The sequence below is a fragment of the Saccoglossus kowalevskii genome, chromosome 15 (genome assembly GCF_978046115.1).
Source record: "Saccoglossus kowalevskii chromosome 15, keSacKowa6.1, whole genome shotgun sequence".
In the NCBI taxonomy this organism is placed as follows: domain Eukaryota; kingdom Metazoa; phylum Hemichordata; class Enteropneusta; family Harrimaniidae; genus Saccoglossus; species Saccoglossus kowalevskii.
Genome location: NC_140655.1, coordinates 12,960,008 through 12,974,110, shown reverse-complemented (window position 1 = coordinate 12,974,110; position 14,103 = coordinate 12,960,008). Strand labels below are relative to the sequence as shown.

Here is a 14,103-nt window from a genome sequence, read left to right as displayed (position 1 = left end):
CCTTCCTTTTTAAAAATACATGTATCTGCCTGTACGTGTGACCAACTTTTTCATCATAGTAGCGTTATATTGGGCTACTTTGGTTTCAACCATGTCTGGTCTAGCACAAGCTACCTTGGTTTCAACCATGTCTGGTCTAACACAAGCACACGCGGCTCTTAACCAGTATTCCCACTAAGTCGCATCCATTAGTGAATGTTCAGTCCAGGTACGAATGCAGGTCTAGCAAGATTCTGACCTAACAACCACTATGCGATTGGACATTGATTCGAACTATTCTCAAAAGTTTCTTATATACTAATGTACAATCGGTGTTCGTTAATTGTATCAAACGTGTTACAAGAGTAAAAAAAGTGAAATGTTGACCAAAACATGTGGTTGCGAGTTTAGCGTTTCGAAAAAAAATATTACTTTAATCTGAATTTTTATTCATATTGACAGATCTTCATACAGCACGCCTTACATGAAATGCAATATCGACTTCAACAAGTCATTGAAAATGACACAATCCCCGTTAAGTTCTCTTTGTGCTCGTCATATTAAAGCGGAGGGATTGTCGCGAACGTGTCCTTGAAACTTGAGTTCCAAGTGGCGTATACAACAGATTGTTTATTTACATCAAAACACGTGTTTCATGTAGTGGTAATATGGCCAAAATAAAAACAGCCGTTATTAGGCCACCTTTGATCTGATTATGAAACACACTGATATGTATGATGTATGGCCAAATACGAATGAAAATGGTACATAAATTGTGGAAACAGTAGTAAGGCCAAAAAGTCAGATGGCTGTCAATCGGCCATTTTTGACCAGATTTTGAAACAAATTGTCATGGACATGCATCCTAACATGTATAAACTTCATGTATGTGACAAATTTGAATGAAAACTGACAGAGCACGTCCAAGATACCGCATAAAAAACAAAAACAAGATGCCTGCCAGTCGACCATCTTTGATCCAATTGCGAAATGAATCGAATCGCTAAACCACTGCATGTGCATATGTCCCACATAAGGTACTAGGCACATGCAAAGAATGAACGGAATCGGTCCAGAGGATTCTGAAATATGACGTTGGATAGACTGACGCACGGACAGACTCAGGAACTCACGGACGGTCGGGGACATGTATCCTAACATGTATGATCTATGTACTAAATTTGAATGAAAACTGACAAAGCATGTCCAAAATACAACATTTTCAAAAAACAAGATGGCTGCCAGTCGGCCATTTTGAATCGAATCGCTAAACCACTGCATGTGCATATGTCCCACATAATGTACTAGGCACATGCAAAGAATGAACGGAATCGGTCCAGAGGATTCTGAAATATGATGTTGGATAGACTAACGCACGGACAGACTCAGGAACTCACGGACGGTCGGGGACATGTATCCTAACATGTATGATCTATGTACTAAATTTGAATGAAAACTGACAAAGCATGTCCAAAATACAACATTTTCAAAAAACAAGATGGCTGCCAGTCGGCCATTTTGAATCGAATCGCTAAACCACTGCATGTGCACATGTCCCACATAAAGTACTAAGCACATGGAAAGAATGAACGGAATCGGTCCAAGGAATTCTGAGATATGACTCCGGACGGACGCACGGACGCACAAACGCACGGAGACCGAATTATAAGTCTCCGTTTTCGGACTTCGTCCGAACGGGGACTAATAAAAAGTGATTTACTTCATATTTATGAGTCATTTGAGGCTATGACAGAAAGAAGACCAATTTTTTGTAGTACCTTGTTTGCATTGTATATTTACTGTACATGTGTGTTAGATGTTAACATATATGCATACAGCACATAAAACACCGCAGACACCGTGTAGTGACGACACACGTTGTCACCATTTTCAAACGCAACAGTCATTTCGCAGCGCGTGCTCGAATTTCTCATAAACAAACAACGTACTGTACACGCGCTGTGTACGCCGAGACGAGTTTCATATTGAACACAACGGGGAGCGATTTGAGGATGTACGAATGTACAAATTAGTGGTGCTATGTGACGTTTATCTATTGGAGTCAAAAACATACTGTAGGCAGTTTGCTGCCGATCACTAAAAAACAATAGACGTATTCTATGATGTTGTTGGTTCTTGTGCAAATTAAAGCAGATACGGTGGGTGCACAACTATATACAATAACATTGTTAAGCTGACATTTTCACGAAAAGTAGGGAAATGGAAATAAACCCGTGAAACCTGTCTTTACTTTTAATAATAAACATTTCTAAATGTAAATGTGTTATTTATTATACCGATTCAATCTACGTAATACATAGCACAACACACATGGACGTTCTTGTGTGATATTTGAAACATGTGTAGTTGACAAATACAGTTGTACAATCCAACAAATTAGCAATTTAAGAATATAATATTGCTTTTTAAATACACGAACAATGGAACTTGTTTTATTGGGCAATTTTGGAACAACATACTAGTATAAAGAAACGTAGATGGAATGGACGCCATGACGCTTGATTTGTTTACCCATGCCGTTGTTGTAAAGTATATTGTACTTGGTAAATAGGTAAGCCAATAGTCTACGTGTTTACCGTCTTTGCAAATACAATTACGTCAAAACGTAATTAGTCACTGCGATGCTTATGTTCGATGATGGGTTTCTTCCGCTGTACAATAATTTCCAATAATGCACAGCGTTGTTATCGACCTGCATATGGCGAATAAGATGACAGAAACGGGCCTTACCCACGTTCTTTTGTCGGTCATAAACATATTTACATTTGCAAGTCAAACTTGGTTGGGCGTCTTGATGTTAGAGTGCTGTTTCAATTTCGCCCCTAAAAACGCAATGATGTCCCGTTGCCACTTTGCTTGCAGACATTTTATTTAAAAAATGCAATATAATGTAAAAAACAATTATTGGTTAATCAACAAAACATTTAGAAATGTGCACGAAACGACTGTGGATTCACTGCCAATTCCAGAAAACGCTGAGAACACAAAGAAGACAACATATTTCGAACAATGATTTGAAAAAAGAGTTTATTGGTGTAAATTTCTCGAATTAAGGTGACGCATTGGTAACATGATATTCTGCTCATTTTACTATTTAAATGTAGCCATAAGTTGGTCTCTATTAGCAACAACCCACTGCTCCCAAGTTTTAGTGTTAGGGTCGAGCTTCCTGGTCAATTCGATGTCTCTCACCATCTTTCCAGATTGATAAAATTCGAACATGACTGCAAGATCATCGGCTCCTGGGAAATCCAAACTGGCAAACTGCTCACATGTCATCTGGAAATGAAGTAACCAAAGCATTAATAGAAGTAGCAATGTGGAATTATTGCAAAACGGTCGCATTTAGAGTTCACAATACATTTGCATTACAATTTCGAACTGTAATAGTTATTTATTTTAATTTCGAACTGTAATAGTTATTTATTTTAATTTCGCAATGCTCCAAAATTACTTATAATGAATACACAAGGTATAATACAGTGGAATGTTTATGTTGTTGTGTGTATACACATTCAGTCTGCAAATATTAAATACTGCAACGCCCAAGTGTGAATATATTATTGAACACTCTCTTGAAATATATAATGGGCGGGGGGGGGGGCACAAAACGCACAAAATATACTATAAAAATAACGTATGAATGAATTATACATGAACGTGTTTCAAAGCAATTTACAGATTGAATTATCATGGCAGGTGAGTTTTATAACCGAATACATCCAAGCCCAAAACTTATGTTACGTGTTACAGCTGTTAGCATCACTGACGCCGGTGAATAGTAATTTCTCTATGCCAGATTCTTGATTGAGGTGACTAAGTGACGTATTGCAAAACATTCTAATTTGCGTTCTAGGTAAACCAGTGTTCAATACTTCAATAATGTCACCTTCTTGCAGTCTGTCGGCTTAGACTTGTACATTGGCTCTAGTGACGGATTTGAAGGTAGAGCGTCCTCTAAAACCTTAGTTTCTCGTACAAAAATATACACCACAATGCAAACGGGTCTTTGAGGCTTACTTTCAATGTGAAGGTGCATACCCTAATCGAGTATCTGGCATCCGTCCCTGCTACTCACTATATAGAACAACCACTTGGTGATTAAGAGCAGAATTGAATTGACATGAGGTAACCAAGGAATAAAGAACAACGCACAATGGATCAACCAATCAGAATGCTAGGACCATTATCAGTCACCAACGTCCAGAGTCTTGATGTGCCATGATGCAGGAACAAAGCAAAATCACAAATAGATAAAAATTTGCATAACATTTGCACCCCAACCCCCTCTCTCCCAGCGGGCAAGCGTGTAACAAATAATTCAATACATTAGTTGACCTTACATATATGCAATATGTGATTATGAGATATTAATTCACCCATTCGAATAGCTATTTTTTTTGTGAATGCGGGAAAACTATACATTTAACTGGAAACATTGTCACAGCTGTACTATGTACTGGAAGGTCCGTTTAAAAGCGAACGACCATCACCAATTATAGATACGAGTTCGGTAGTGCTGCTCCTTGATACTGCTATAATTGGAAGTATATTTTCTAAATATTAAACCTATCACAAATCTGTAAATAACAATTACTGACTACGGCATAAACATAAGATATTGGCATCTCATCGTCGGAAACAGGACAGTAGTGCGTAGTGCTTTGATTAGCCACGCCGTGTAGACGTATGGTGGAATCGTTTGCTTGGTTAAACATTACATAACTATTCAGGTGGTAATTAGATACTAATTGATTGATGTGTAAATCAATCCAGAGTATAAATGTCATGCGTGACATTAATCCACAAATAAAAAGACACCCTTGCCGCACTTACATTTCCGGGCTTAAACTGCAGTGGTGAAAGATGTCTGGTGAGAACTTTTGCCATCTCTGCCACTGTACAGAAATCTCCACTGAGTCCAATCCTTTTACCGATATAATCAGATGGATTGTCAAACACAGACACAATGGCGACTCCTGCTTCCCCTGCACTTATAATATGTATTGGTTGATCTCTTACCGGTATGCCTGAATTTTAAAATAATAAACATTTTAAGATTTTTGTTAACATTCTATCGTGAAATCAAAAAGAAGAGCGAGTGAAACTATAATGCCACTTGTCACGCCGCGTTGTGGTTCTTAATGGGTTCTATGCAACCTATACATACACAAAATCGGAATGCACGCTGGGCGATTGAGACTGCTAATAACTCACACACAGCGATTCAGGCAATCTCATGCAATTGCATTACAATTATGATTTATCGAATTCTAAAATCTCAGGCATAACTTGCTCGAAGGAAACATTCAATGGGATTTAAAAATCGAACATTCTCTCAAAATATGCTTGAGATCACTGGTAACAAAATATCATCAAGTTTTAATAGGCGTTAATATGTTATTATTATATGTTTACAAATCAATGTGGTCTAACATGTCAGTCAAGTCTCTCCATTGGTTGACTTTTTACCCACACATTTGACATTATAAACCATTTATTATTTCTGTGGCAGTGACTGGTGTACTTGAACTAAATGGTCTGCCAACTATACATAGATTGTGCTACACCTAATAACCCACGTGTTTAAACAATGCTATATTAATATATGCAATATTTATTAGCCAGCCCAGAATTCTATATTCTGTTTTTGTAACAATGTGTTATCTTGAGATAAAAATCATGGCAACTGTACGGCAACCGAGGTGGATCACGTTTCATGACTTAAAATATTTTAATTTATATTTTAATTTTTAAATTAAATTTCATATCAATATCCACTTTCGTTTTTAAACTTGAATCAAATTTTATTTTCAAAACCATTTTCATTTTCAAATGCGTTTTCGAATCAAATCTCGTTTTTGTTTTTAAACCTATTTTCGTTTTAAAATTTCATTTAAAATTTCGTTCTCAAATTCATTTTCATATTCGTTTAAAAACCATGTTCAATTTAATTTCGTTTCCAATTTTGTTTTGAAGTTCATTTTCAAAATCATTTTAATTTTAAAACTATTTTCATTTTGTTTCCATTCCCACTTTTAAACCCGTTGACATTTGGCCTATGACCCGAGTCACGTGGTCAGCCAATCGTTGCTGACGGTTGTCATTTTTCTGCGTAGAACTCGAGCTGGGCTGGTACACTTGCTTCTGCTGTAGTGTATACATTTGATTTATTCGGTAAGTGTCTACTTAAATTTTGTTTAGGTTCTGTATGCCCGGTGGTATTGTAAATTGCGCTGTGTAAAGATACACGTGTCCAGGTTTTTGACGTGGAACATAATGATTAACGGGGATCGCGACCGGGACTACCGTGTACGGTGGCGTGTAACTCGCATCGACCGTGTAAATTGAGTATGAGTTATTAGTAATTACCAGTCCGTTTTCATACTAATATGCAGCATGAAACGAAAAACAGACAAGACTTTCAATTAACTCACTCGTTAGTGTACGCAGTCCGCACTATCCTCATTTTATTGCACGTCAAAAACTGATTATGTGCATCTTTACACACCGCAACTCACAATCCCAACCAGCATACAGAAAATCAAAGGCACTTAGCAAATAAATGTATAAATCAGCAGCAAACAAGATGTATACCCAGCCAAACGCAAGTATACGCAGACAATTACGTAACCGTTAGCAACGATTGGTTGATGGCAGATCACGTAAGTCGGCCCAAACCATAAAAGTCAACGGGATAAAAAATGAAAATGGTTTTAAAAAGAAAATGGATTTAAAATAAAATCGAAAGCAAAAAATGAGAATGGATTTCAAAACTAAAATGAATTTGAAAACGAAAATGAAATTAGATTCGAAAACAAAAACGGATTTGAAAATGAAATGGATTTGGGATTTTAAATGTAATTCGATTAAAAAACCAAAATGGAAAAGTAAATGAAAATGATTTTTGAAATAAAAATAAAAATCAATATTAAACTTATATTAAGTTGTCGTACAACTGAGATACTGCTAACAAAACAAATAATATATTTGTAGTCAACATGCGCATCACCAAAAATATCGTGTATAGTATTTTTTTTCTTACTTTGCCAATGTATAGAACTCTCTGACGAATTGATTAAAACTAACAAAATCAATCCTCAATCAAATCAAATCAAAATTTGACAAGAAACCAGTTATTCAAGACCTAAGAAGAGTCATTAGTTTGACTACCTCATAAAACGGTAAATGTCGCATTAAACAAACCCCCAAGACCACAAAAAGTGTATACATCCATTACAATTTACTTAAAAAGTTTTGCTACAAATTTGACAAGAAACTTTTTTGCAAGCCCTAAGAAAAGAGGTAACAAATAATCTACCCTCAATCAAACACTGCTACAAAATTGAAACAAGACAACAAGACATACCCCAAAGACCGCAACATTTATATAGAGCCATTAAAAGACTTGCCTAAATAGTAAACGCCATCTGGTCCTTTGATTGGTTTCAATGTACCCAATATATTCTCAACATATTTACTATATCGCACTGAAGTATACGGCAAACCAATCTCTGCCATGTACTCCTCGATTTCCCATTTCCCATCAAAGTGATCGCATGCTTTACCAAACAATAACTTCACGTTCTCAAGACCACTGAAAACCACATGTTTAACTCCAGCATTTTTTGCTGCATCTGCAAGGTTTCTACCCTAATAAAAAAGCAAATATAAATATCATAAACATATAGTAACTACTATGGGTGACGACCACTAGGTTTATTAGTGGGTGACTACGTCAAAAGTCAATAGTGGTACCACTAAAAATACACCAGTAAATCTTCCAGCTTTTATGCTGCAATGTAAAAGATTTGAAAACGCCACTCACTTACTGGCCCCGTATAAACAGAATAACAATGTCCATAAATGTATAATATGATCTAAAATGACACAATATGATCTTTATGTAGCATGCGACTTTTTAATGCAGATGAACACATAGTATAGAAATTACCTTATATGATGTATATGTATATATTGTGTTATATGATTGCACCAAGTTTCTACAGGCAGTCTGACAGTTTGTTACCAGAGTGTATTATGGAATGTATCTGTCTCTGAAAAAGGATCTAAGTGATGAATGGTTTGATTACACCGATTTCGAACAAAAGTGTGAATAATTGCTTTATGTTTGCTTACAGCTAGTCTGTGTATTGCATTGTCATGATTTGTACTACTTTACTCAGATGCCTAGGTGGTATGCATAGTTGTTTATACCTGTTGAATCTCTCTGGATTTGTCAAGGTACTCCCAATAGTTGGTTACACCAAATACACCATAACAACCTTTTAATGCTGCATCAATACTTGACTTATCATCCAGATCTGCTTTAACAACTTCAGCACCTGAAAAATAGTTTGGATTTCACTGTGAAACTCCAAAATGTAAACACGCATAAAAGTGTATTATGACACATGACCAGATATTTTTAGTTTTTAATCTCAAACTGCAAACAGTGTTACTAAGCTGGATCAGTTTTGGGTGAGTCAAATATACTGATGTATCAGTGCGTGCAACATAACAGGCAAAGCATTATGGGAATACTAAAAATAACACGTGTACGTATGTCATATGGATCGTATATTCCAAGGCAAAAATTGTTAGAACTATTCTTCCGTTACAAGGTTATCTGACAAAACAAGGTGATTGCGAAACAATGATTTCAATCCATCAAAATCACAGACTGCAAAGATAAATGCTACAAACTAGATTCATGAAAATAATATATATGGACTCTAAAACTGTCCCAAAACACTGTTGTTTCAGCGTTTTATGGGCTCTGATGACTTGTATATATTCATACGAACAAAAGCCAAACACAAATCAGAGAGGGTATTACATTTTGCATGGCTGCTATCCAAAGAGTACATTTGGTACTTTCTCTCTGCAGCATTGGGAATCGGACCCCGTGATTCAGACCACCAACTTTTGACCCTACTATTGTGGATTCGATTTGTCTCTGATTTAGTCTATTGGAATATACATCTGTCATAGGCATAGACATTTATCATATTTTTAGATATAGACATTTATCATTTTAAGGTAATTTGGTTGCCAACAATACGAACAATGTCTGGCTAAAACTACACATTTATTCTGTTTGGAAGTGAGTCAATGTTAATTTAATTTATTCACTTGCGTGGTATAGTGGAGAAACTTCAACTCATAACTCAGTTGGGTACCTGATTCTTTAAGCTTCTCGGCTTTCGAGCTGTCTAGATTTCTGGTCACTGCTCGCACTTTGTAGATTGGATTCTTCAGAAGAGCCCTGGCAACAGACCCTCCTTGTATGCCTGTGGCACCAAACACTGCCACTAGCTTTGCCATAATGTGCTCTATAATACATGAAAACAATAAAGTTTATCTCGGATCAATGTACAGTTCTATGCTTGATTCATGTATTTCCAAATATTTAATTTTTCTAGACCAGACACTCTCCCCACCCAACTATATGCAAGACACCTCACATGAAGGCTCTTGTGGATCTTATTTCAATGTATGCAATGTATTACACTAACACTTTAAAAAACCAAAAGATTGTTTTATTTTATATTTACTCATTTTTTAATTGTTTAATTCCCAGCGAGACATCTTACAAGTTATTTATCAAACAAAGTAATCATAATGTGAGGAAAAATATATTTAAAAATTGTCATTTTTGGTTTAACAAATCTCCCAATCTCGTTATGGTGTGTGATCAAGGTATTAAATCATTATCGAAATATAATTTTAATGGTTGTTATATTGGTTGTAATTGATTTAAGCTAAGAATGCATTGTTGGCACCGATTACAAAACTATACATTATATTCGGAGTAATTGTTTTGAAATTGTTTTAGAAATTTATCGAACTGATCGAAGTATGTAAATTCGGTTCATATAAACATAGAGTAGTTTTTAATACATGCAAAACAACCTTGCAAAAAGTGTCTATGAAAAGTGCATACAGCAGACGACCGTAGCGTGTCATTGTTAACAAATAAGGTTCCTGACTCAAATCCCGCGCCTACGCAGGTGACCCCTTAACTTTCTAAAATTGTGAGTACAGTTTACTTTTTGGTTGTATGTGTAAAATGGCCCATCTCTTCACATTAGCTCACATCGTAGATGGGGATATTGATTGTAGTAAGTCCGCTAAAAGGCAATGGACGTTGTTGTTGAAATGGATATTACTACTGTCAGATGAAACGTGATGTCGTGTATAAAACATCATACAACATTTGCCAATGTAAGTGGTTCGTTTCGGTAATTAAAGATAATCGGAAATTTGTAATCAGTTTCAATATTCAGAATCAATATTCACGACTTGTTGACCAGTTCATTCACATTTCAATCGTGTATAAATAACGACATAAAAAATTAGCCGAAAATAACGGGGCATCACAAACACACATACACGTGCGAGTGCCGCGCCTATACACTTACGCATACCCCCAAATTTACACACGCACGTTTGAACCCATCAAATTAATGCTATGACGTTTAAATTAAAATTTTAATCAAACCCGACCAAAACACAACTATAAGTATCTAACAACATCAAACACTTTTACTTAATTTAAAATTGTTTCTAGTTTGGGATAGGTAGGCATATGTTATATCAACACTTTATATAGTGTTTAGCCAGTCATCTGTCTACCCATCATTTCAAACAGCCACTCCATATTTAATACAGACACACCATTGGATTTAACAGGCTACATTTTCAACAAACCGTCACTTGTGATTCAAAAAATTCCGTTTTTTACAAAATACCATTAAATAATAAGCAAATATAGACTACAAGTCCGTGGCCACAAACCATCAACTACAACCTTGCATTTCAATATAAAAAGTATATTTCAAGCAGGCACTTTTCAATTTCTAGATATACTCGTAACACTGACCCGAAGCAACACAAACTTAAGTTAAATGATAATTTGAAGTATTACATTTGTATTACCTGTTAACCTTATTTGAAGCCCTTAATAATGTAGTAAAATGATCTATGAAATGGATTCAGCAATTACGACATTCAGCGAACATGACTTACCTGAAATGACTACAACCCCGACATGTAACACAGATGTTACAAGTTCCCATATAACATGTACAAATTTAAAGCGCGGTGGTCGTCGCGCAGCGCGTGTTCAAATTTCATGTAAATAAACAATGTATTTTACACGCGTTGTATACGTCGCTATGAGTCGCATATCGAACAGGTCGCGGCACGACGACTGCCGCCCTTTAAAACGAAAAGAACAGGACAACTTAAGGAGCAGGTGCTCATCAAAGTTTTGATTAATAATAAGTAGGCCATATTAGAAACAGCAGTTTAGTATAACGACCATATACTGGTTATTTAATAGTTTGGGTTATCTTTTGACCAGTTTGTCCCAGATAACATTAGTTGGATGCAGTGGCGGCACGAGGGGTGGGGTCGCCCCCTCGAAAAAAAATGTTGGAGGGGGGGGGGCTATAAAATCAAGCTAAAACCTTTTATTTCAGCAAAATTTGCCCTCAAAATGTAGGAAATAGCGTTTCAGATGATCTAGATTTCGAAATTTTTAAGGGGAGCATGCCCCTGGACCCCCTAGTAAAGTCGCGACTTCGGCCCGATGGATAATGAGCAGATCTTGCCCCTCCATGCAAAATTCATGCCGCCGTCTCTGGGATATGTGCAGTTTCAATAGTTCTTTGGATATTATAGTTATGCACATTAATAAGATCCCATGACCATACATCGAATATGTGAATGTATTCAATACAGCAATGTTTACATGTCTATATCTTCAATAGTGCTCGAAATAAGAGACATGCATATCTAATGAGGTCTATGAGTAAGGCCTCATGAGGTCTATATTTGGCCTGTTATCGGATTAAAATAATTATCTGTAATTAACGAACGAAGTGATTAAAATAGTTATTTTCGGCAAATGTTTTATGTCGTTATATACACGACTGAAAAGTGAACAATATTGACAAAGTTACGTCAGACGGTCGTAAATATTGTAGTGCTGGACCCTTGTTTCGCTAATTAACCATTTACTTATTAAAATATTTTTATTTTCGGCAAATGTTATATACACGAGTCGAAAGGTGGAAATACTGGTCATTACAAGTTTCTTCCGACAGTTGTCGATATTATATACAGATGAATTGTCGCTATGTGCATTCTTCTCAGAGGCGGTGGCATGGCCTCTACTCACCAACCTCGCACCGAAGCCGTGACCTTAACTAGTGGGGTCAGGAACGCATGTTCCCCCTTAAAAAAATTTCTTGCATTTTGAGGGGCAAATTTTACTGACACAAATGGTTTCAGCTTGATTTTGGAGGGGCGATTTTTTCCGTGCCGCCGCCACTGCTCTTGCTCCGTTTCATCGATTACAATAGACCCTGAAGCGGACATGCCTTCCAAGTACAACCATTTGTTTATGTAAATAAACAGTTATAAAACGCCGAGTCATGCCTAAAATCACTGATTCTAAATAAACAGCCTAACCAAACAAGTAACGAACGAGTGTCATTTATATGTTCAATCAGATATTGTGGAATTAGTTTATCTGACCACGGTTACTAGTACTCGTGATCTGACCCACATTTGGCATACTTTGAAACATTTTCATTCATGCCTCGGTCATTCACCGACAGAATAATGCTCCAGTCAATGTCAACTAAGTGGTTTAGTGGGGGATTTGGAAATTATTGTTGCAAAATTTGCGAAATGCCCCACCTCCTGGGGCAAGATGGATAGGCAAATCCCCACCCAAAACACCCCCCCCCCCCACATTTCTCCCACCGATCGCCACTGTCCGCCATGCTTGCTATCAGCAGAGTACTGGCGATGACGGGACACGAAACACAGCTATTACCCCACCTCCACGGGCACAGTTTGGCGGTAAACCCTGTCTAATGCCCCACATTTGTCCCGTATCGCCCGAGGTGGAAGGGGTCGGGGTTGACATTGACTGGAGCATAAGGGCACACAAATAAATGCGCCGCCGGCATATGACGATCACATGGTAGGTTAAATGGCTGGGGCATTGGCCATTGGGAAAACAAAAACAGCCATGTCGAAATAATACATACTATTGAATATATATGAAAAATTCTGATGGTTTACGTTACGATGATTTTAAATACTCACTGTTGATTGTCAGTCGCCGACAGAAAGATATTCAAAGAAATGAATAGTATGTGCGCATGCGCGGGTATTGTGGTTGTGCAATCAGCTGGCATACGATGTCTTCTGTGTTTGTTTTCCGCGCATCTATGATTCGAAGATCATTTCTGTTACCTGGACTTGTTCCCATGAGTTGTTAATAACGCAACTTTAACCATATTATAGGCAAGATATTTTTTTGTTTTTAAATGTTGAATTATGACGATATTTTTTGGAGTTTTTCACGGCATTGGGCATCGTTCCGTGTGACCGGATATGTTTATTGACTGTCATATTTATACCTCTTCGCATGCGGTATCGTCGAGGACGAGCACAATTCCAGAAGCAAAATACACGCCCTTCAATCGGGGTCGTTTGCTCGGTATATACGAATTGGTATATACAAATTACAAAAAAAATATTTAAGACATTGCCAATAAGGTGGAGCAAATCACGTGACAATATGATATTAACTGTAATAAATTCTAGCATGTTAAACAGAACAATCATATATACTACGTTCACGTTACGGGATCTCGACACTTGCCGACATTTTTAATCCTTTGTGTTTGCAGAGGGATTACAGCAGTTGCGTTCACGTTGTCCGGGACCCACTTAGCACTGACTTGGCTCGTGCCAAAATCACGCCCTCATTCGTCGATCTGTTGTTTGGCCCAAACATAGAAACGTGAACGCCACTATAGTCAGTGGTGTTACGCCAAGGTCACGAATTTCGTTGCAGTTGCCGCGCGGTTGAAACTATGTCATAACGCTAACAAAATAAAAATAAAACGGGGAAGCGGTCACATATTACGGCGTGGAAAACACGACAAATGAAAAACATCATAATACAAACACAAAGGGTTCGAATCCGATTCGATATTTAAACACTTCCCGGAACTAAAGCAATCGTTTTAGCTTTCCCATTCAACTAACCTGGACACCATTGAAGTAACTTATATA

The 14,103-nt window shown here is 37.1% G+C and overlaps 1 protein-coding gene across 1 annotated transcript; it reads right to left on the bottom strand.

The window, feature by feature from the left end:
- Window positions 1–3,000: 3,000 nt before the first annotated feature.
- Window positions 3,001–13,147, bottom strand: LOC100368789 (nmrA-like family domain-containing protein 1). The gene is made up of 6 exons (XM_002736685.4): window positions 13,126–13,147; window positions 9,183–9,335; window positions 8,218–8,345; window positions 7,413–7,653; window positions 4,837–5,030; window positions 3,001–3,279 (listed from the first exon to the last, which is right to left on the bottom strand). Exons 2-6 carry the CDS (start codon window positions 9,325–9,327, stop codon window positions 3,091–3,093), a joined length of 897 nt encoding a protein of 298 aa, XP_002736731.2. The 5' UTR covers window positions 9,328–9,335; window positions 13,126–13,147; the 3' UTR covers window positions 3,001–3,090.
- Between the last annotated feature and the right edge of the window lie 956 nt (window positions 13,148–14,103).